Source organism: Pseudopodoces humilis, chromosome 2 (genome assembly GCF_049639895.1).
Source record: "Pseudopodoces humilis isolate 2021_Gansu_Grassland_sample_001 chromosome 2, ASM4963989v1, whole genome shotgun sequence".
Classification (NCBI taxonomy): Eukaryota; Metazoa; Chordata; class Aves; order Passeriformes; family Paridae; genus Pseudopodoces; species Pseudopodoces humilis.
Window position 1 is genome coordinate 102,139,760 of NC_142201.1, and position 25,138 is coordinate 102,164,897.

The 25,138-nt window shown below is 40.9% G+C and overlaps 1 protein-coding gene across 1 annotated transcript in view; it reads left to right on the top strand.

Moving 5' to 3' along the window:
- The window catches only part of UVRAG (UV radiation resistance associated), a 97,369-nt gene extending 78,651 nt beyond the window's left edge, over nt 1–18,718 (top strand). The window contains exons 14-15 of the mRNA XM_005524147.3: nt 3,538–3,629; nt 16,725–18,718. Of these exons, the coding sequence (XP_005524204.1) occupies nt 3,538–3,629; nt 16,725–17,427 (795 nt within the window). The 3' untranslated portion in view covers nt 17,428–18,718. The remainder of the gene's footprint in view (nt 1–3,537; nt 3,630–16,724) is intronic.
- Nucleotides 18,719–25,138: the final 6,420 nt, after the last annotated feature.

Consider the following 25,138-nt stretch of genomic DNA (forward strand, 5'->3'; position numbering starts at 1 on the left):
CTTTGCAGACACACAGTGGTACAGTTAATTCCTGTGAGGGCACCCATAGGTGACATTAAATTCCAATCACTTGGCTAAAACATATGAAAAATCACATTGACATTAGTGCTAGTGTCTGGTATGTTTGTGATGTAAACTGTTTTACCAAGGTGAGTCAGGTTGTAAATTAGCTCTGGTTGGTCACGGCTAACACGTTTCACCTAAAGGACATCAGACACTGGGGTAGGATTCTAGCCAATAGTGTAATGTTAAAAGCTTACAAGTGTTTGCTGAAGCTAATCATTAAAACTACAACAATTGCCTCTAACAATTCCTGCTTGTCATAGCTTGAAACAATGGATAAAGCTTTTTTATTAAACTTACATTTTTCTATTATCTTGCTTGCCATATTTTCTAAGGCCTTTCTCTACATAGTTCAAAAACACAGCCTTATTATTTCCTGTCCTTGCATATCTGTATTCTTGCACTCTTCTATTCTGAAATCTGCTTTCACACAGCTTCTGAGAGTTTTCTACCTTGCCTATTTCCCACAAGTGTGGAGATGGGTGACCTTTCGTAGCAACAATTGAAATTTGAATTTGTTTCTTAGGAGAACCAAGACGGCACATGGTTATCTCTGTCTGCTCTTGTTTTCCTGCTTTCTTAATCTTAAGAGCAAAGCAGCTTCCCCCTACATTTTTCTCTTTTTACAGTTGATTTTGGTGTTAAAAAGTACCTGTGTGAATCCTACTGTAACAGGTCACCGGGAATCATCGAATGGTTTGGACTGGAACAGACCTTAAAGATCATCCAATTCCACCCCCCTGCCATGGGCAGGGGAACCTCCTCTAGATCAGGTTGCTCCAAGCCCCATCCAACCTGGCCTTGAACACTTCCAAGTCTGGGGCAGCCACAGCTCCTCTGGGCAACTTGTGCCAGGACCTCACCACCCTCACAGCCAAGAATTTCTTCCCAATATCCCATCTAACCCTGTCCTCTGTTAGTTTGAAGCCATTCTCCCTTCTTCTGTCCCTCCAGATCCTTGTCCAAAGTCCCTCTCCACCTCTTGGAGCCCCTTTAGGCACTGGAAGAGGCTCTGAGGTCTCCCTAAAGCCTTCTCTTCTCCAGGCTGAACACCCCTAGCTCTCCCAGCCTGTCTCCAGAGCAGAGGTGTTCCAGCAACCCTTGGTGTACCATCATGATGTCCTCTGGATTCAGTCCTTATCACTGTTGTTCAGTGCCTTATTATTTATTGGATGAGGTGGAGTAACTAGCCCTGCATGTGTAGTGTTGGATGTTAAAAAAAATTAACTTAAGGGAAGGTGTGTGAGAAATGTCTTACAGATTGGGGGAAAAAAACCCAGTCCTTACTAATATATATATATTTATTTTTTTTACATTGTCAGAGGTTAAGGAGAGGAGGAAGAGGAGTTTTGATCTTTTAAGTAAAAACAGTTGTTTCTAAGCTCCCTCCCCATCCATGTTGTATTTGCTTGGTGTTGCACCTGTAGTGGCCTGCATGATGCAGCAAAGCAGAGATTTCTTTGTCAGGATACGTGAAACTACTACAGAATTATGTGAAGCAGGAGTTAACCTTTGCTGTATTAATGGAGAGGTAGTTTTGTATCCAGACTAAAACCCAATTCATCAGCTCATTTTTGTTTGTTTCTTCCTGTCCCTAGAAGGCAGATGAGTTTTTCAGCAGTTTCTGGATTTGTAAATACTTCAGCAGCAGCTTGTTTTGATGCAGACACAAGGCAGTATTGCTTTGTTTTTAATCTGTTACAAAGCCAAAATAGTATGCAGTTTATGAAGTTAAATAATAATTTTTTATAGAGGTTTCATATAACTTGCATCCTAACTTTATTTAATATGCATCTCTACTACTGGAAATCTGAAAATATCTTTCAATATAAGCAGTGGTTTTGCTCATGTTTGGGTACTGGGATCTCCCATACATTCTTCTTATCCTGGCTGTTGGAAAGATCCCTTAATCCACCTTATTTTCATGCTCTGAAACCTTAAAATGTAAGAATGACTATTAAAAGGGGTATTCCATGAACTTTTCATTGTTGGAGGAGGAACAAATGTAAAGTTTTTTAGGTTGGTGGGTTTTTATTTCTTTATTTCTTTTGCTCCAGGCTAGTTCCCCTGTTAACCAAATCCAGTCTAATCCCATCAGGAGAATGTGGTGATGGTTTTGTAATTTATATTGTATGGTTGTCTTAATCCAGGTTCTGTAATTGTGGCAGAAAATATGAACCCAAGCCCACCATATGATTTGGCTTTGTCCATATGGAAATAATATGGTGTTGTACAGTGCAGTACCAAGGGTTATTTTCTTCCAAAGTAATTTTTCTTTCTGAAGCTCAGACGAGCATAAAAATCATTCCCAATTTCAGGAATATTTTTCTCTGAAAAACTGATTGATTGGGAGAAGTCAAAATGTTTTGAAACATAAGATACTTTCCTGTATCTTACTGTCAGGAATTATGGAAACAGGTGTGTGATTCTAAACAAAAGAAATTTAACTTTGAGTGGGACTGTTCCATGTTTCAGCAAGTAGCTCTATCAGCACTGAATGAACATACTTATTTTGTGTGCCTCATTGGAGTCACATGTGGAGTCACTGGAGTCCAGCAGAGACTTCTAGAGTGTGTTAACATATGCTAAGAACTGCTTATTAAATTGGTAGTGCATCTTTCCAGTAGCTTTAGAGATACTAGAATGTAGGGTGTTGGGTTTGTTTTTTTCATATTTTAACCACAAGGGATAAATTTCTTTGCAAAGTTTCCCTGATATTTTGAGATTCAAACTTGAAAGACAGACTTTTTCCCTTCCATGTGCTCTTTTCTTCAGAGGGTATTTTTAATTTGGTGACTTGTTAAACATGGAGGTTATAATTCTCAGCAGTGACAATTATCTCATGTGAACAATGTAAGAACAACTTGTCAGAGTCAATATTCAGGTTAAAGTATGCCAGTGTTTAAAGCCTTTGCCTTAGCTAAGTAGCATCTGATTTGAGTGCTGGGTTTAATTATGCTACTAATAACAGGAGTTTAAATTCTGATATAAACTGTGTAAGGAGCACAGATATTGATCAGTTGTGTGACAATATGTATTTTAATCCCTGATGTTACTATAATAATTCCATTACTGATTCCAGTATACACTGATACACACAGACTGACAAGTACACAGAAATAAATATTTGTAATTCATGAATATAAAGCTCTGTGATGGAATTTTGTCTCTTCCTGTAATAGCCTTGTTTTTATTAAGCTGTGATCCTTCTCTCCTGTTGCAGATAGTAAATGGAGAAAGTGTAAGGAGGTTTAAGAGTCAGGCTGACTGATTATTTTGTCCCTGTTCTTGGGTGGATTTCCTAATACAAGTAGTAAATGGAACATTTCCTTAAGGGGAATAAATATCTTGGAACTGCTGGATAATCATTCTAAACTTTCTAAAAACTTGGTAACTTAACTGACCATGATGATATATTCTTTGGGATTTAGAAAGCTGTGCTAATTTTAGGATTTTTTTTTTCTGTTTTTGTAGCTTAGATACCAGCATGGGCTGAGTACTCCAGATCTAAGGCAAACTCTTCCTAACCTGAAAAACTTCATGGAACTTGGGCTAATGGTTAGGTGGTAAGTATTTATTTTTTGTAATTTAAAAGAAAGAGGTGAGTGCTACAAAAAATTGAAGGTAAGGATCTTTCTCAAACAAGCAGCTCCTCTTCACAAGCTGAGCATGCTTGGTGAGATTATGACCCTCCCAAAATACAGACCATGTAACTGTCCACAACATTCTACTGTCTGTTTTCTTATGCTTTCAAGTTATTCCATATGATGGGCGCACAACCCTTCTCAGAGGTTGATGTAGCAAGGGAGTGCTCTTTGAAGAAATAATGTTCTTCACTAGAAGGAGGTGAATTGATTGTTGTCTTAAGACTGTGTTTAATGTTTGGTAGCAGGTGCACCTTCTGTATCAAACTGCTTAAGCAGAGCAGGTCATAGCCTGGGTAGTCCCTGACTCTGAAAATCAAGTGAGCTGCATAGGAATCTAAATGATAAGCAGCACAACCTCTGTGTAGTGTAATTGCTGCTAATGAAAATAGCTGTTGCATGTTCAGTGTTCTTGCTAAATGAGAAGCTACATAAATAAATAACTGAAGGTTATAGTATCTTCCAGGGAAGTCCCATGTAATTCTGATTTACTTTACAGGATTCAGATTCATCTTCCACTGTCTACAGAAAATCAAATCAGACGGGTTTCTATGTTTTAAGGCTAAAGTTATTTTAGGTTTGTCTTGCAGCAGTTGTTCGAGCAGGAGGCTTAACCAGTTCTCCTTAAACAGAGGTGAACTTTACTAAATGTGAAGCTCAATTTACTATCCAGTGTGTTTCAACGGGTGATAGATTGTTTGTATCTATGTGTTTTTAATTTATGCTCTTTGAATTGTATGCACTTACCAAGTCTCTTGCTTTAAGCAATTATTTTGTCCTACATTTTCATCTTATCATATAATGATAGGATAGTTTTGTTTTCCTGCCTTCTTTACTCTCATGAGCAAAGCAGTTTCTTCTCCCTACATTTTCCTCTTTTTAAAATTGATTTTGATGTTAAAAAATACTTGTGTGAATTGTACTATAACAGGTCACAGGAAATCATAGAATGGTTTGGGCTGGAAAGACCTTAAGGGTCATCCAGTGGGACATGTCCCACTAGAACAGGTTGCTGCAAGCTCCATCCAACCCTTGAACACACCCAGGGATGGGGCAGCCCCAGCTTCTCCAGGCAACCTGAGGCTGGGGCCTCACCATACTCACAGGGAAGAATTTTGTCCCAATATTCCATCTACCCCTTCCCTCTCACAGTGGGAAGCCATTCCCTCTTGTCCTGACATTCTAGGTCCTCGTCCAAAGTCCCTCTTAAGCTCACTTGGAGCTTCTTTAGGCACAAACAGGGGCTTTATGGTGTATCTTCTTCCAGGATGAACCCCTCCACTTCCAGGTTGCTGTTTGGAGTCTTGGCTAAGGAAAACAAATATAGGAGTAGAAAGTTTCCTCTTTGAGCAATACTGTAAAAAGTGTTGCTTGATAGAAATTCAGCTCAGCCAACAGGAGAAAGTAAATAGGTCCTGAAAAAAAGAAGCTCAGCCCCTTGTTTAGCTTTATTCTCTAAGTAATTTCAAGCACAGCTGAAAAGACTCTCCCTGCTTTTATTTTTTTCCCCTAGCAAGATGCATAAAGAAAAGCCTTCTTCATTGGGAAAATATCACTGAGTTTTTGTGTGGTATCCATCACAGTAGTGTAAAAATCCTCAGATGATGTGTGATCCCCTCAGAAAATCTGAAAATGAAAGGCCAGACTCTGTTATCTGTAGCACTTCTCTCTGCTCATCAGTAGAGGGGGAGGGGTGAAGGTCATGGATGTCTCCTCAAGTCTTGAATAAGCAGAAGTGGGTTGACACTGGAACATGTGAAATGGGAATAATTTTCAGTGTGGATGCCTGTTCTTCCTTTCTGGCATGTGCTGTCTCCGAAGAACTGATCTGGAAACTTTAGTTATGCCTTGGAGGTTTTGCCGCCATACAATCCTGTTGTTTTCTATAGGTGTTGCACAATCTTTAACAAAGCAGAGCACTTTTATTTTTTGGTTGAATAATATTTCCCCATAGGAATATTAAGCATCATTCTTCAGGAGTATCATATTCCTTTATTCTCCCCATGGATGTCTATGCCTCATTTTCTTCTTGCTTCCAGAACTTGTATGAATATTTGTTAATTTTGAACTTTTTTTTTTTTTTTTACTGATGATTTCAAACAATGCTTCTTAGTGCTTCCTAATAATATAAAGATGGAAATGAGCCTTTACAGAGAGTCTGTCTTGAGGGGAAATCTGGATAGACTTTCATAATTGGGCGGAATACAGATGTCAACTGTCCTGTAGCTAATACCTGATTATGAACACTTAAATAAGCAGTAAAGCCACTAGTTGTTAAAACAACTATTTGAAGGAATTTTTTGTTTTCAGGTTACTGTGAGTCATCTGATACCCTCTGACACAAACTGTAGACAGTAAAATATTTCCAGGTTATTCTTTGTTTGAAGAATAAGAGCAGGGAGACAAGAGGTTTTCTTATCCACATATTCACTTGCACTGCCTGATTTGTTTGGTCCTCTTGCTGGTCTTCAGTTTCCTTTCTGAGCACTGTAGCTGGGTTTTTCTGAATTTAAGTTCTGTTACCACCATAATCATTACCATTTTAAATTAAAAACAAACCCAAAAAATCCTCCATGGCTTTTGTAGAAGACCTATTTCATCCATCTATCAGAACAAATTTGGCTCTAAAGTCCCTGCTTCAGTCTTCTACGAGTTCCCCTGTTTTGCCTGGAGCTCTGGGCTAGCCTTTGGACCTTTGGAAGGTCTGCAGAGTTCAGTGTGCATCAAGGTTTAGTGGCTAGTTCCCTGTGCCTGGTGAGGTTTGTGTTGTTTTGGTTTCTCAGGCATTACACTTAAGTGATTAATACATGTTTTCACATCTCAGCTTGTGTGATTTATTGCAGCGAACTTGCAGGTCTGCAAGCTCTGCTTCCATCTTCATTCCATGAATGGTGGTACCATTCATGGTATCTTCATTCCATGAAGAGGTGCTATGCTTCTCATTGGTGCCTCTCCTGGTACCAATATCCTGCTGTGATTACTTTTGTCCCCCGAATATTTTCTGTTTCCTTTTGGGAATACTTCTCTTTGTGTCCAGTTTTTCAGTCCTGGAATTTCACTGGATTCCAGAAAAGTAGCTCAGTTTTTAGGTTAGCTTTTGTGGATGGAAAAGACCCTACACAGATTTTGTCTTAAATTCTTTTTCTTGTGAGCAGGTGGTTTATTCTAGCATTTGAGACTGAATCATAGAAAGGTGTGGATTGGAAAGGACCTCAAAGGTCATGTTATTCCATTCTCCAGCCGTGGGCATGGACACCTTCCACTAGACCAGGTTGCTCCAAGCCCTGTCCAACATGGCCTTTGAACACTTCCAGGGATGGGGCAGCCTCAGCTTCTGTAGGCAACTTGTGCCAGGGCCTTACCACCCTCACAGGGAATAATGTCTTCCAATCTCTAATCTAAATCTACTCTCTTTTAGTTTAAAACCGATCCCCCTTGTCCTGTCCCTCTCTGCCTTATTAAAAAGTTGCTCTCCCTGTTTTTCATAAGTCCCATTCAAATCCCCACCTTTGTGTAGCCTGTACATTTTTAACATAGTTTTTTTCTTTTTGCATGTTCAGATTTATCTTTCACAAGTTTGGGCTCTTTAGATCATGATTGCATTAAATCAAGAGACTGACTCATTTTCTCTCCTATTCTTCAGCTTTTTTTTTTCACTCTGTAACTTATGAGGGATAGTATATGTGATTAACAGAAAGTAAAGAACATGCTGCAAAACCTGAGCAGTCCAGTAAGAAGATATTTTCTTAGTGAATAGACAGTAGACTTATCTAATGCTGGCAAATACAAGATACTCCTTTGGAATGGCTTATCTGTAGGCAGGGAGATGCCCTTTTGATCTGCATTTAAAGGCTTTCCTCAAAAAAACTTGAGTGCCAAGGCTTAAATTTGTGTTTTGAGGCTATGTCTTGATTAATACACTGCTAGAATCAAGACGAGCTCAAAACTTCTTAGTTATGAAAACTCTACTGGCTTGATTTATGAAGATTTCATTTTTAAAAAATGTGTTGCAGAATTTCTTAGCTGCCGAAAGATGCAGTTTTGTCTTAACTTCATATTGGCAGCCTTCCTATTCCTATTGTACGTTATTAACCAGTAATCTCTAAGAAGGTGAGAAACTATTATTGCTTTTTAGCACAGTTGACATGATATTGGCTCTGAACTGTTTGTGGAGCTTCAAGCATTTCAGATGGCTATAAACCAGCTAAAACACCTTCATTTAGTATTCTTACTGCCATGAGGTCATAGTTTTCAACACAAAATGATCAAATAGAGTTTAGGTTTTTGCGGTTTTTTTAAAGCATTTTCATAGCAAAGAGCTGTAGTTGTGGATTTTGGCTTTTGGCCAAGCAATCAAAATTTAGTATTTTGTCCAGCTGTGATTCAGTAATGTTCCTCACAGGAAACATTTTGTGGGGAGGAAGAGATACATATTTGAGCCTGTAAATGGTATTTTATCCCTTGTGTTGCTTTACAGTTTCTCTGAGCCACTTGCAGAGAAATTAAATAATCACGGGTGAATCTGACCAAAGAAACATTTTATCAAAACTGCAACTAAAATGTGTTTGCTAAGAAAATAATTTCAGAAATGTTTGTGTCTTACTTCAGTCACTTTATCTTACCTGTTTACAGTGGGGAGTCCATGTCTTCTGCCTTAGGGCTAAAAATGCTCAAACTGACTATTTGTTAACTAGCAAAAAATAATATTTTGAGAGAAAATAGCTACTTTTGTCATTTTGCTGCCAGAAAAACTTAGAGCTGAAGTCAGACTGTTAGAATTGGCTTTTGAGATTTGGATGCAATTGAAACATTGAAGTTGGTGACTAGAGGCTCCTCACTGTTTTGTTTTTTTTATTTAGAAATCCTGCTTTCTGACAGGAACTGTACATACCCGTATGCATACCCAGTTCTAGTGTCATCTAACCTGATGACTAAAAGTCATTAGGTCTGATGACAGTTAATCAAATCAGTTTTTATACTCCACAAGTCACAAGCCATTCTTTTTGGACAGACATCCACACTTGTCTGTTGTCTCAGGAGACCAACCAAGGGATTGTTGCTGGAAGCTGAATGAGCCCAACTTGAGTCAACTAAGCTCAAGGCTGTGCCTTACAGTAAAGGGCTGTGCTCCTGTAAGCCAAACCCTTCTCACTGGGGACAGTGGAGACTTGACAGTCTCTAAAGTTTCTGAGTAACTGGATGATAGTTTTCTAACATTACTTCCTTTTTTATATACTTCTGTATATTTTTTTATTAATTTTATGAGCTGTGAAGCTCAAAGGACAAGGGACAATGTCTTTAAACTGATGGAGGGTGGGTTTAGTTTAGAAATTAAGAAGCAGCTCTTACCTGTGATGGTAGGGAAGCTTGGCACAGGTTGCCCAGTGAAGCTGTGGCTGTCCCATCCCTGAAAGTGTTTAAGGCCAGGCTGGATGGGGCTTGGAGCAACCTGGTCTAGTGGAAGGTGTCCGTGCCCATGGCAGGGGAATTGGAACTCAATGATCTTGAAAATCACTTTCCACTCAGACCCTTCTGGGACTCTATTCTGGGATTCTTTCTCTGGACTTCACCTTGATGTGAATGCTGTGAATTCTGGTACCAGGACAGCCTCAAGGGAAACACAGTTGGAAAAGACATCCTTCATCAGCTGCTTGTTTTCATAGGTGTTAATAGCAACCTTGTATTTCTGTGCTCTGTGGCTGACACTGGTGGTTCAGTTCTTTTCCCCAGGACTGAGACTGATGAGAGAGAAACTTGTTTTCATGTTTGGGCTTAGGATATTTATTTTTCCTTATCTATATTACATATTTACAGAGTACAAGGAGCTATACACACTAGGCTAACAAGGTGCAAAAGGGCTGAAGAAGTATCTCTTCAAGGTCTTTTAAGTGTCAACCCAGCCAATAATGAAATGCCAAGTAACTTATTTTCATTATTAACCCAATAACCTGACACCTGTGTCCAGCAATGCAGATTCTTTCATCCAGTCACCTAATATTACCCAAAAACCCTAGAGGAAGAGGAAGAAGAGGAAGAAGAAAAGAAGGAGGAGGAAGAGGAAGAAGGAGAAAAGGACAACACCCTAAATCCTCCATATTGTTTCTTATTCACTAATATAGCTTAAACCCTAAACTCTAACTTTCTCATCCAGTGATTTAATATAATTCTATCTAACTTACACACTTACATTCTCAGTTTCTAAACTTAGTTCTTGAAGCTTTTCTCATGGCTTTAGGTTAAACTCAATGTTCTCTTGACGGTCAGAGCCTGTCAGCACAGATAAGGGAATATTCTCTCTGACTCTGACACTATGCCTCTGTCTAAACATTACTTTTGAATTAAAACCTCAGTATAACTTCCATTCTCACCTGGAGACATAACAGTTTAACCCACTATACCCAGAGTCCTTATGAATTTGTTTTACTTGCCTGCAAGACTATGATCATTGTTCTACTTAAAAGTCTATAGAGAGCTTTTATCTTCTCATGTTTGCCTTGTAGACACTTGTCACTCAGCCTGAACTTGTTGCCTAGGTTGCCCCCCTGTGATCAGGAAGAGGCATCCAGGGAAGATGACTTTCTCACTGATCATAACTGGCTCTCAAATAGAGGATTACTACCCTTTCTTATTTCCTGGGCTCCAAGGCAATTAGCTCTTGAATGGCTGATCTCCAAAGCCCTTCATACATACTCACTTCTATCTAGATGCCTTAGGTAATATTTGATAAGCAGATAAACCATACTATTGACTTCATTCCTCCATTCTCAGATTTGGGATGTGTGATGGATTGGCATTTAGGGGGAAAAAAGTGAGGAACACCCACAGAAGTGAGGGCTCTGAGAGAGGCTGCTGGGAGTTTCTTCTCTGCTAGAGACATGGCCAATAGCTGGCCATTTCTGAGAATTGACAGTGTTTATCACCACTGAAAAGTGAGATCAACTTTGTGAATACCACCTTTTAAACCTAAGCCCAGGAGCTTTTGTCTCTCTTTGTTTCTGCCTTTGAAAGGTAGCAGAACTCTGGCTGGCCCCCGCTCCCCCTGCAGCCTGTCTGGCCTGCAGGGAGGGGGCTGAGCCGGCCTCCAGCAGCTCCTGGGCAGGGAATATGGAGATTGAGGGGCTTTCCCTGAGCCCAGGATGGGGCCGGGCTCTGCTGTGGCTCTCCCGGGAAGCCTTCCTGGTCCTATTCCAGCAGGGTGGCTGAAGCCTTTCCATGGGGGGCCCCTGCCCTAGGCTGGGCTGGGCCAGGGCTGCTGACATCCCCCCATGGCCTGCACAGACAGCTCTAAGCTGAGAACTGTCTGCTCCTTCCCTAGCTGCTGGGCTAAGAAAGAGACACCTGAAATCCAAAACCATGAGTACCTGCCACGGCTTGGGCCAGATTTTAACTTTCTCACTACCCAGATGAGACCTGCAGATTTAAATCTCTCCAAGAAAGGAAGAAAGTGGGAGCGATCAACATGTAAAGAGACAAACATGAACTATCAAAGTCAGTGAGGGAAGGAATCTAGCCTCAGATAGAAGGAGAGTGAAGAGATGCTTTATTAAGCTAAAATATTCTTTTGGTAAGGCCATGGAGATGGACAATAATGTTCTGAAAAACTCCTTTAATTCATGAAAGAGTATTTGGGGGGAATGAAGTATGTCAAAGATCTGGGCAAAGGTATCCATTGATAAAGCTAAGCAGATGGTGGAGTAGTTGTGATCCCATGAGATGCTGGAACAGAGAGAGAGAACTGAGAGTTGATGAAGACCCTTGGCCCCCAGAGAGAAAAGGAGAAAACTTCTATTCCCAGAGATGATCACAGAGACAGACGAAGAGAACCTTTGCCTTTGAATAACTCATCCTTAAAATAATACCCCTTGAGTTCATGGCCCAAGAACACCCCTCAGAGTGGTGTGAAAATGGGAGGAAAGCATGATGGCAGAGTTTTTTTCTGGGCAGCTGTTAATCATGGACATGAAAAGCCACAAGAAAACTGTTTTTCTTGTGGAGAGCTCTTCATGAAATTACAAGAAAAAACCTCTCTCTCTACAAAGATTAATAAAAAAGACTATTGTATAATTGGACTGTTTTAACCAACAGGTTTTGTCTCTGTGTTGTCAGTTGAGCAGAGAAAAAGGTTGAGTGGGGAGGAAAGAGGAAAAATTTCTGGAGGTTTTATTCTAGTTTCTTATTCTTGTAGTTCTATGAAACAAACTTTCTTTATTCCTTTTAAGTTTTGAGCCTGTTTTGCCCTTCTCCTAATCCATATCTCACAGCAAGAAATGAGTAAGTTTTCTGGTGATTTTTAGCTAGTGCTTAAAACCACGACAGGACGTTATCCCTGTATTTATTCCTAGCTGAAGCTCAAGCCATCCTATTCATATTTATTGGTAACAATGGATAGTTTCTGAGTTCTGTCCCCATATTTGTCCAGCAGCTTAAAACCTGATTTTAAAGTCTTAAGGTCCTTTTCAGTGCATGTCATTCAAGGTATCTGGCTGCAAGCACTTCTTGTTCTAATACATTAATTTGAATATCTACACAATAAATGGGGGTAATTCCTGGTTTACTGCCCTATGGGGCAGCCCTTATGTACTCTGCTAACTGAGAAGTTACTTTTTGTAGATGAGAGAGATGAACAACTTACTGCTGCTACGTTTAGATCACTTGGTATAGATCGTTCTGCCAGTTCAATTTAATAAGGAAGGGAAGATTTTTTGGCTGCTGGCCTAAAGAGGTATTATTCAGTCATACCTAACATGCTAGCTTGAGTAGCCTTGTCTTAACAACCTCTTAAAAAACTCTCCTGGTCCTGCAAACTAATTTCTCACCCTTTTTCCTGTAAGGTCTAGTTTTACAAAGGAATCTAAGAATTTTCTTTTGAGGGAGAATTTAAATTTGTACATCCACTGCAACAGTTTTTAAAGCTGTTTTTCTTGTGCTAGACACCTCAGTTTTCACGTTGGTTTACTTGGACACTTAAATTTCTTCTGCTTCATAGAAGAGTTGCTGCTGTGCCTAAATTGAGCTGATCAACATTTTCTGAAGAGTGACAGAATATCCTGCGTTGAAGGAGCACACAGGGATCATCAAGTCCAACTCCTGGCCTTCACAGGGCACCCCAACAATTCCACCCTGTGCCTGATAGCATTGTCCAAATGCTTCTTGTGCTCTGACAGCCTTGCAGCTGTGACCACAGCCTTGGGGAGCCTGTTCAGTGCCCAACCACCCTCTGAGGGAGGAATGTTTTCCTGATAACCAACATAAACCTCCCTGACACAGCTCCAGCCATTTCCTTGGGTCCTGTTCCTGGTCACAGAGAGCAGAGATCAGAGCTGCTGCTCTGCTGCCCCTTGGGAGGAAGCTGGAAACTGCGGGGAGATCCTCAGCTTCCTGCAGGCTGAACAAGCCAAATGACCTCAACTATTCTGCACTTGGGGTTTGCTGATTAGGCAGTCCTATGCCATTCTGAAGTCTCTGTCCTTTAAAGAGTCCAGCCTAAGATAAGTTAATTTGAATAAGTTTGAGGCACAGCACAACAGATAAGAGGTATTACTCATTCAAGATGGCAAAGAGACTGCCTTGGGTTTGATCTTTCCTAGAATTACCTGTTTTGCACAACAGTATGCCTGTGCAACTTCAGATGCTGGGATTAAACCTGCTTTCAGCTCTCCTTTCCCTCCATGTCCTTTTCATCTGAGATGGCACTTATTTTTGTGAGGTCTTGCATCTTGTGCTGCAAAGTGATGTATTCAATAGGAGGGTCTCCTCCAAACCCATCTATAGGCTATTCAGGCCACTGTGTAACTTGTCTGGGCCCAATTCTGACTGCTTATGTTCCAGGCAAGAGTTTTTATCATTCAAATATAGTGTAAAGAGTAGATAGTCTTGTCATTATTTTGAAAAATGCACATCTGTACTTAAATCCACAAGCTACAGCTTGAAATTCTTCCTGAACTAGATTTTAGTCTCCTAAATACCTATTTTAACCTGTGGATGATTGAATAAAACCCAGAGAAGTGGCAGAATTTCCTATAAACCTTCTAGTCATTCTGCCTAGAAGGGGAGATGGGAAGCCCTCACTGCTGTATGAAGTGTTACAGATCTGATGCTTTGACGTCAAACTCTTCTTTTACGCTGGGAAAGATACAAGTGTCCAGTACCATAACTTCTGTAGCTGCTAGAGTCTGTTCCTGCTGTTGCTGTGGAAGTCTCTTGGTGAACCTGAACATAAACTGTTAGAAGAACTAACATGATACATCTCTGCATCTGCCATCTGCCTCTGCACGAGGGGAAAAAAAAAAACTATCCTTCCAGTAAATCTTGTATTATAACTAGTCTTGGGGTTCTTTTTTGATTTTGTTGGTTTGATTTGGTTGGTGAGGGTTTTAAAGTATTTTTTAATTTTTTTTTTTTTTTTTATTTCAATGTGGGATTTGTTTCTGTGGATTGCAGTCCCCCTCAGTTACAATTCAGCAGTAATATATTTCCATTTCCTTACATCTTGATAGAAACCAGTGGAATGATTTTTATCATTATTGTTGCAGAGGGTGTAGCACTGACAATAGTTTTTGGGAATGGCCCATTTCTTTTGGAAAGGGATGGCAGTCATAGAATCACTAAGATTGGACAAGACCTCTATCATCAAGACCAACCATTCCCCAGGCCAAGGCCACCACTGAGCCATGTCCCTAAGTGTCACATCCACACATCTGCAATAAGTGGCCCTTGAGTTTGAAAAGAAGCTCCTATGGGAACGGTGTCCACCCCATCTTCTTTGCATACTCACTCTTTTAAATGCTAATGGCCAACTGATTTGTCAGATATGTCAAAACTTAAAAACAAATAATATACAGCTTATTCTAGAGCTGCAAAAGCTTAAAACTGTCTTGCCTGGAGGTTCCTTTTTGTACTCCTCCAGGCTTGAATCAGACTTAAGCTGCTCTTAACAAAAAGAATAGTCCCGGCTTGTGTCCTGGGCTCAGTTCTGTAATGAAGAGGGAAGAAGGAAGTTAAATTCTGTTGCATGGAGCCACTGCCTGGCCTTCTTTCTGTAGCTCAGGGTGGGACATGCATCATGCCACATCTCTTTGGTAACACATGCAAATCATCTTATTATACACTGTCCTTCCCAAATAAGAGAGAGATAATTCAGCTCTGCAACATGGGTGTGTCTAGGATGGGAAAGGCAGCAAAACCTGAGATCTCTTGCACTGAAAAGTACCACCTACTTCTTTGCAAATTGTCCTATAATTTGGGTAGTGATCTGTATATTCAGCTATCACTTGTCCTGAGGAGTTAGTTCACATAAAAATGGGATGATGTGGCCTTTTACCTAGTGAAGTTTCTTGAATATCTGTGTTTGTGAACATTTGCATATCTTGGAATTTGGGTAAATTCCTAGAACTTGTCATTTAAACTATAAGATAAACAGAATCTCATCAAGTAAGTAATACAGAGTATTCCTTTATTTTTCCAAATGAAGGCAGAAAGCACTAAACTGAGGGAAGGGATGCCAAAACAGATCATCCCTAATATATATTTGCAGTGCAAATTGGCCAAGTACAGTCACAAGTCTCCTGCTGCAGATTCTTGTGTTTGTTATATTACATCATTCTGAAAATAAGAGGTTGAAGGTGTAGGGGTTGGTTGAAAGACAAAGCTGTAAAGGCTTTGTGGAGTTTGCTTTCAAGAGGTCTGAAACAGCTGTTGAAATCTAAGAAGAAAGTTGATGTTTTTGCTGCTGCCTTCATGTGTGGCCCTTACCTCTCTACTTCACTGTCTCCAGCTGTGTAGTCTGAAAAACAGCTTCTCCTTAAGGTGATTTTAGGGTTTTGTGGAAGAGACGGAAGCCCTACAGATGCATTTAGGGGCAGCCTGGGAGGAGGTAATATGAGAATGGAAATTCAACAGCAGTAGCACTACTCACTGCCTTCCCATAGAGACTCCTATTCTTCACAGAGGGACTTGTTGCAATCGACTTCATTCTATTTATAAAGGGGAGCAAAACAAGAAAATTAATGTGCAAAAGGATCTGCACTAGGCACTACTCATAACTGCTGTTTCCAGACAAAACTCAAAATGTATCAGGCCTTAAGCAGAAATTGCTTTTAAATGGAGTTCATGAAGGAGTTTCATACTGACAGTGGTTGACTCCTAGAGTTGTATATTCAGCACATCAATAATAGCTGGAAATTTCACTATTTTTTTAATTTGGAAGGAAAATTAACCAGCTGCTTATGTTTATGTAAAGCATACTATTTGCATATAGGGTGGTGATTATAGTTGGATAAGTATTGAGCTGATGAAGGAAAATTCTCATAACATACCCAAGATGACATAAAGTGGATTTTCCAAATTACAGAGCTTGAGACAGTGAAAGTGTCTTGTGGAACTGTATTAAACAGTAAATTAGACTTGTAAATTAGGCTTGATTGGTTCATGTTCCTTAAGAAATAGAGGTTGGCATTTGTCAAAAAAGTTTTGGGATGACTGACACAGAAAAGCAGAAGATATGGCAAGAATAACCCTCTGCAAATGGTGAAGTTGGTGTGTTTTTTCTCCTTTGTGCAGCTGTCAGGGAAGTCCACTGTTGGATTCTTTGCTTATAGAGGATTCAGCTAATAATTCTCACTTTTGAGGAGTTTATGATGACCCAGTACAGACCATAAATACGTAAATATATGGTTGATAGTAATATTTCATAAAGTGCAGTTTGGTCCTATAAAATGGTGTTACCAGTATGAATTAGGATAATGTGATGATTTCTTGGGTGATTGGCTTGCCAAACCATAGAGCTGTGTAAATGTTCCTATACAACCTCACTGTTTTTCAGTACAGCTGTCCTCTAGAGTGTCTTCTGTGGTTGATATGGCACTAAACCTGATAGTGCTTTAGCACTTTGGCATACAAGTTGTTGGTCAAACAGAGCCTAGAATTGTGGTAAAACAATTGTTTCAGCCTTTGGTTAAACATCTGTATTGCTCATGAGCATGCCTGATGGGTGTGACCTATTCTTTCCTTCTTTTGTAGTGACCGACACCATACATCCAGTGCAATTCCTGTTCCAAAGAGACAGAGCTCTAGCTTTGGCAGATTGGATATTGGCTTTTCCAGTGGGCTTCCTTCTCCAGATAAAGGACTCCGAAAACGAGCCAGCACAGGAAATGAGAGACTACAGTACAAAACTCCTTCTCCTAGTTACAGCTCTGCTTTAACACAGCCTGTTGCTGTCACAGCCCATGTTGGAGAGCTGGATAAAAAACCCGGACCCATAAGTTCTTCCTTGGACACCTCTATGGACTCCTCCAAAAGAAATACCAAGAAAGGCCAGGACTTGTGCAGTAGTTTAAATGGAGAAAATGGAAGCCTAAACAATACCCAAGACGGGCAGGAATCTTTCTTAGGACATTCTAGTGCAACAAATGGGGCATTTCTGCCTGGCGAGTGCTCTGGCACCATGAGCAACAAGCAGCCCTGTGAGTTTCAGCCTGCACTCAACCCCGTGCTTTGCTGCACTGTGGAGCAGGCAGAGGAGATCATGGGTATGGAAGCAACAGGGTTCAGCACAGGAGATCAGCTGGAAGACTTTAACTCCATCCCAGTGGAACATGCTGTAGCAGTTGAGTGTGATGAACAAGTCCTAGGGGAGTTTGAGGAGTTCTCTCGAAGGATCTGTGCACTGAATGAGAACATGTCCAGCTTCCGCAGACCTCGTAAAAGTTCGGACAAGTGAGCTCGGACAGGGATTTAATAGCAGACATTGAGGTGAAATCAGTGATCTGGAATAGAAATAAAATTGCACTTATTCTTTATATTAATTATAAAAATAAAAAAGCTAAAGCTATTCCTATGGTGTTAGACAAATGGACTTGAGCACAATAACACAAGATCATGGTGTATTCACAGCCAAGGTAAATTTTCATTCCACTTTAAGTCCTTTTATGTCCAGTATTTATGATCTGTTGGAGGTTTTGTGGGTTTCTTTTCTTGGGCATTGGAATCCATTTTTAAAGGCTTTCCTGAAAACAACTTCTAGTGCTGATCAGCACCTTCTATGAATGTTTGTTAAGTTCTTAATTATTATTTAGAGTTAAATTAATTTTAATCTTTTCAGAAGGAAAAAAACCTTTAATTTAAAATACTTTTATGATGTCTTTACATTGTCCCATGTACATGTACATGTACTGTGTTTGCTTGAACAATGTAGTCAGTATTAAGAGAAATACCATTTATTTGTTACAATTGGACAACTTTATTTTGGCTGTGCTCTGTAGCCTTTGAAGTTCTAGTTTGCACTGAGGAGTCTTCACTTGGTGGTGTGAACTTGCCAGAGAATGAGCATCTGTGTGATTTTTGCAGTTTCCTTGCATCTGGTTAATCAGAGGTGATATTTGGGGTTTTTTTCACTCCTCCTTTCCTCCATACTTGCTTTTCCTACCAGTGGAAGCCTTGAGGAGTAAATCACCTCTAAGGTTCTGTGTAATAATCTCATCCTCACCAATCCCCAGGGATTAGGCTGGGCACAGATCTCATTAGTAGAGATTTAATGAACCCAGTACCAAAGTGGGGTTCAGCTGCTACCCTCCAGGGTGTGCAGTGGGGACAGTGTGCCCTGAGATACTTCAGACATCTTCCAAAAAACCCAGACTGGGAATGAAGCACTTTGGAATTAAGTGAATGTGCGGAATTGCTTCACCCTCTTTAAAAAGGAGGCACTTAAAATTAGTCATCTGATTTTTTATTTTTTTTTTTTTCTCTTTGAACCATCTATACTTTGAGGGAAGAAACTTCCAGTGGTTTGCTGGAGGTACAGTTTGCTGTTGGGTAGGTTACCACTGCCACATGTGTTCAGCTGCACTAATGGGAAAGCAATTTGCAGCCTGCTTTGTGATTCCTGGTATGTGTTTCAGTTTGGATTTCATTGCTTTCATTCTCGCTTTCTATATTCTATACCCAAGAATCTGGGCTCAGCTGTGAGCTCTGAAATATAAAAGTATATAGCAAAATAAAAATACTTCATCATGCCTGGCTTTTTTTTCTCTCCCTGGTTTATGTTTTCTTTTGAACCCACAACCTAGTCTAGTCTAGTTTCCTAACTTCACCATAAGGCTAGCTGAAATTAACTTTTTTAAAATACAGATATGTATAATCTCAGCTTTCTGTTGTCAAAACAAAATGTGTTTGTGAGAACCAGTATACATAATAGCACTGTTCTAGAATATGCATTTTTCCAGGTAACGCCTTAATGATTGTAGTAAAACTATATTCACATTCCTTCAGTTAGCTTTTAATGGTTGTGTCCGCAGTTGAGTGGTTGGATCAAGCCTCTCTGCAGTGATTTGTTGGCTTTGGTTTGTCCCAGGATGATGTGCTAGATGGGAGCACCTGGAGATCTTGAGACACTGAACATGATTTCAGGTGCAAAGTCGGACACATCCATGAGTGTCTTCTCCAAATGAGTTCCTCTGTACCAACCTCAGGAAAACTTCCCCAAAGGAGGTGCTGCAGCAGCTCAAAGCACTACCATCATCTTTGGGAAGGAATAGGTAGGAAGCTCTTGTTGTGCTTTGGCCTAGAGAGGAAGAAATGAACACCTGAAAGAACAGCATTTCGTAGTGATGAGCATAAGGTAGTCTGTCCTGGGCCCTGTACCATCTTCTGATACCAGTATAATTTCAGGTGCAATTCAGTAACTTTAGGTCAGCTTTGCACCCTGTGCACACTCAAGGCAGCACAGGCCTGTTTGTACACACACTCATATTCCTATATAACAGAAAAGCATTAGCTTGTGTGTGATGGTGACTTTTCAAAGCAACCCAAAGAGTAGTTGTGAAGTCACTGTTTCATAGGTGAACATGAAGCGTCTCAGTGCAATTGAGCAACATGTGAAATTAGGTTTGTACTGCATCAGTGGGACTTTTTTTTCATTAGTTGTTTATTTCTCAGGTTGCACAAACCAAATGAAGTCTAGTTCTCCTCCCCAATGTTGTGTTGCTGTTCCTGTTTAACCCCTGTAATTATTAATGTGTCAAACACTACAGTTGATCTTTGCATCTGTTGCACAAAGCTGCTCAGATGGGCTTTCTATGGATGTATCTTTAGTTAGCCTTAAATGATTCCTGTGTTTCTCTTCCACTTCTGCCACCTTCCATGTAGCAGGTGGTGTGAGGTGGGACAGCATCACAGGGCTGATGAAGCATTGACCAGCTCCTTGTGGCTGTGAGGAAGGAGGTTGTACAGATGGCATAGCTTTCTCCTTTTGGTGTTTGTGTTTATTCAGCCCCTGTAAATTACTTTGGAAATAGTGCAGTGGAAGAGAAATGAACAGGAGGTTTGAGGGTGAGATAATGGATCAAGTGTGCTTTCAGTTTTCAAGAGCCTTTCAGTTCCTGCACAGCTGTGGCCATTAAAAGTCTACAACTGTCTTCAAATGGAGAAAGCATTTCATTGCAATTTCAACCTAATTCATTAGAAATCCTTAAGGTTTTTGAGCATATTAGTTTTGGAAGATCAGATCCCACTATATTTTTATAGCGAGCACAACAGCATTGGTTTATCCTTGCTTGACCAGGTATTTAAAATAAGCAAGACCAGAATATCCCAGAGTAAATGGCACATTAAAGCTGTGTTGGCAATTGCAGGAAAGCTCATCTGTCTTTATAAAATAAAACTGATTTGTATCTCTCAACTTGTATGTCTTCCTCAGTGGCTCCTTTGTGTTGGTTTTCTTTATGAGCCTGGTTTAAACCACAGTGCCCTTCCCAGCCTCAAAACTCCTTCGCTTATTGTTCATCAAATCTATATTGAATGTTTGGGCAAGAAGATTTTCCTGAAGAACTGACTACCTTGATGGCTCCAAATCCTGTTTCAGGAGGACTGGTACTGCAATTCTTTTTCATGCTTCTCCCCAAAAGATGGCCTGCAGCTAGAAAAATAGCTCCAGCCTGTGTTGGGGCTGTGATTAAGCTGGATTAATAGACATTTATGGATAGTGGAAATACTGTGTTCCTTCAACAGGCAAGCATTGCTACTCATCCAGCACCTTCTGTGATCCCAGATAATAATCAACATATGTCTGCCCAAAATGCTGATGTGCACCTTGAACAGGAGTCTGCTGCATGAGTCTTTGCAGGAGTCTGTCCACAACTCATGAATCTCTGGTGGGAAACTGAAATGTGAAGAGCTACAGGGACTCTCCAGGCATCATTAGATTTTTGGGGTGTTTGTTTGTTTGTTTTTTGTTTTGTTTTGTTTTCCTTCTACCCAGTCTGTCTGCCAGCAGAGAGTAAAAACCCAAGGCATCATCTGTACAGGCCAGGAGCTGAAGTGGGAAGATACAGGAGAGAATTTTTATTTAACCTATTTTACAGTGTTGAACAGCATTACGGAAATACAATTGCATGAAAGTGAATGAGTGGAAAGAATAAGATGGAGGTGCTGCTGGAAGAGTGGGCTTAATCTAGATAAACCTTGGGCTCTTCTATGCCTCATTCTGTCACCTTTCAAATGGCCAGAGAGGGTATGTCTCCTTGCTGTCTGGATTTTGACCTTTCTCAGGTGGAAATGTTTGCATGTGCCCTGTCTGCTCTGAAATGGTCTGGCATAGCTGGTATCTCTGGGCAGCCATGAGCACCTCCAGTCTGCAGGCAAGCTGTTCTTAATCCCAGGTGAAAAAATATTTTCCAGGGGAAAAAACATTATCTAATCAAATCTTTTAATTGCTCATTATTTTAATATCACTTTATTTTGTATATGGTAGAATGCAACATTGATTTACAATTTTTCATTAATTAGTATGAAAGCTTTTTTGCCCTAAATAACTGTGAAATGTCAGCTCTGCTCTTGCTCAATTTAGTGGTGAATGTATTGCACTGACTAGCTCAACATTTAATCTGCAGGACTCTTCAATCTTGCTTTTAATAGACTCATAGAACAGGTTTAGAAGGCACCTTCAACATTATCCAGTTCCACCTCCTGCCATGGGAAGGACACCTCCCACTAGACATTGTTGCTCAGACCAACCTGGTCTTGAACGCTTCCAGGGATGGGGCAACCCCAGCTTTCCTGGGAAACCTGTGCCAGGGCCTCAGCACCCTCACAGGGAAGGATTTTTTTCCCAATATTCCATCTAACAACCTCTGACAGTGGGAAGCCATTCACCTTGGTCCTGTAATTCCAGGTCCTTGTTCAAAGTTCCTCTCCAGCTCTTTTGGAACCCCTTAGGCACTGGCAGGGGTTCTAAGGTCTTCCTGGAGCCTTCTCCAGGCTGAAGAATACTATTTCTCTTGTTTTTTCTCATGGTAGAGCTGCTTTAGCCCTTAGAGCATCTTTTGGTGATGGTGCTTGAACTGTGAGCTGAGCCTGGACTTCCATAAGTTCATCTGGCCAGCTGCCTTATGTAGTGTGTTTCTTATGTCTCTGTTAAAAGGAGTTTGCAAATCAGGTGGTATAGTCTTGTCTCAGGTGTTAAGTGAAACCATGGATGAGAACCAACTGGCAACTCGAGTTGAACTGCCATAGCATACTTAAGTTTACACAAAACAGATTTACAAACATAGAACACTCCTACCTGCCTCAAAATTTCATACAAAATGTGTTTATTTTTAAAATACAGCAATAAGGTAGTTCAGTCAGTTAAGCTGCACAAAAAGCTGTAAACCTTGAACATGCAGAGTTGGTACACGTAGAAAACCTGCCAGCCCAGCCACTGTGCTGCTGCCAGGCATGAAGGTGTGAGATTGCACCTTGTGGACAGGGCAGGCAAAGGAACTCCTGCTCTTGGGGAGACATTTCTGTTTCTCTCTTTGTGCTTCATACAGAAGGTGGCAAGATGGTGACATCACAGTGGATGGTTGGGTTACCTATCCCTACCCCAGTCTGAATCCCAGCACTACCTCTTGGTGACTGTTCTACTTACGAGTCTCTTAAAACTTCTCCTTTCAGGAAGGCAATACCTAGCTGGCCAGTTGATTGCTACCAATACTGCCAATGCTAAGTGCCTCTATTTTCATATGAGATCTGCACATGCTACTACAAGCAAAGCATTTTTGGGGGAAAAAAATCTCATTTTCCTTACAGGGTGTCTCCAAAGGAGTATGTACACAGACTTCCTTACCCTTGATGTCCTTGATGTAGCTCTGCTGCAGAAAACCATCTGTCTTTTTTTCAGACCTTGCTTTTCTGGTTTTTCTTTCATGAGTGATTTTGGTTGTTGGTGTGGAATTCTTGACAGAGTTTGGGGTTTTATTCTGTAGTTTCATCTGACCTGGCTATCTCTGTTCAGAATATGGGTCCTGGGTTTGGAAATAATTTTCCTGTATTAATCTTCTCCCGGCAAATTTGCAATGATGGTGAAATTTCACTGCTACCCAAAACATCCTCAATGGTTTAATTGGATGTATGAGTTCAGAGCAGAAAGAGGACTCTTCTGTGGGTCTGTTTTCTGGGTTCAGTTGTGCCCTTTGTGGGACTAAGAGAAAACAATTCCCTTAGGTAGATGCAGTATCTGCTGGAGGTTTTGGTAACATCTCAGTTTTGGGGTAATCTCACAGACTTTCTCTTTTCTTTCACAGATGTCAAAACTAATGCTGAAAAGAGTGTTAATAAACCAAGTTCACCAGTGTCAAAATTGCTTTCTAGGAAGTTCTCCTGTGTCTTGATGCCTTAGCTGGAAGATGCTGAGGGAATTAATATTGCCTAAATTGCTTTCTAGGAAGTTCTGTGTCTTGATGCCTTGTCTGGAAGATGCTGAGGGTTCCTGTTCATGAGCCACTGTGCTTCTGGCCACAGCATGACACCTGACCCTGAGAGATCTGAAATCAAATATGCCTGGTGTTAAAAGATCTCTGGATGAGTCAGAGTTTCTGCCATGGGAATTGCTGGTTGTACTCTGCTCCAGATACACACTGGAATCACAGAATGGTTTCGATTGGAAGGGACTTTTAAGACCATCCAGTTCCAGCCCCCAGCCATGGGCAGGGACACCTTACACTAGACCAGGTTGCTTCAAGCCCTTTCCAGTCTGGCTTTGAACACTTCCAGGCATGAGGCAGCCACAAATTCTCTGGGCAGAAATCCTCAGTCCTTTGCAGAATGCAGAGATGTTCCCTGCAGCCGTGCAACACCTGCGCAGCATCAGATTCCTGTTCTTTCGCCTTAAAACCAAAATGCTGATGACAACACTGTTTTTCTTTTCACTGTTCACTACAGATGAGGTTCTAGTAGTGAGTGTTAAAGCTGAGCTTAGCAGAGGAGCTTTGAGTTCCTCCTTGTGACCTGGCTGTAATTGCCATGAGATGGGCATTGTGTCAGAGGACTGTGTGTGGTGAGATGGATGTTCCAGCCACTGTGATGGAATTAGAAAGCACCTTTCTGGAGGCAGAGAAAGGTAAAGCCACACAGGCTGTATGGGCAGTTGGAGCAGTGCACAAATGCTCTTCTGGTGATCCGAAACAGAACTGTGCTGGCTCCAAGACCCTTGATCTGAAGAGCAGAAACACTTCTCTTCCTTGCTGATGGGCTGTTCCTCCTCCAGCACAGGTTGTGTTGTGTGCTCAGGTAGGGCACCTTCAGTTCCTGTGCAAGAGAAGGATGAAAGCAATTGTATGGCGGTTTTCTGCAGTCTGAGAACACCTCCTTTAAACCCCTCTTGGCAGGCTGAAAGTTACCTGGAATTCTCTAAAAGCATTCCCTATTTCTTTTACATTTGTAACCACAAAAAAAATACATGTTTTGGAAAGAGATTGCCAACTTCACATATTTTTCAGATGGCCTTGAAAGACAAGTGCCCTATGGATTCTATATGGGGTCTCCACCTATTCATGTGTGTGCCACATCTCCCTTCATCCTGTGTGGGCGTTGGTCTCTCAGGGAACAAGTGATAAGTCAACAGAAAAGAGCCTCAAGATGTGCCACAGGAGATTTAAATTGGATATCATGGAAACTTTTGCCCAAAAGTTGTTGGTCAGCCCCAGCACAGGCTGCCCAGGACAGTTGTGGAGTTCCCATTCCTGGAGGGGTTTAACAAATGAGTAGATGTGGCACTTGGGGACAAGGGTTAGTGGTGGCCTTGGCAGAACTGGGGGAACAGTTGGACTTGATGATCATGGAGACCTTTTCCAACCTTAATGATTCTGTGATTCTATGTCTGTTCAGAGTACTGATTTGGGCAGATAAAACCTCTTGAAACGGCAGCATCTTCTCATTTAATTCCCTGGTGAGTTTAAGCACATTCAACCATGTTCCTGCTGCACATTTTTACCACCTACTTCATTTTGTTTTAACATCTCACCTTTGGATTTCATCTTCCTCATCTACCAGATGGACACCTCCTTTCACAGATCACTTTTCTTGGAATTTGAGCACTGATACAAGGCAAGCGCAGGTCCCAAAGTGCATGCTGTGGCAACACTCTTTGCTTCCAAGTGTGCCTTTAATAACTTTTT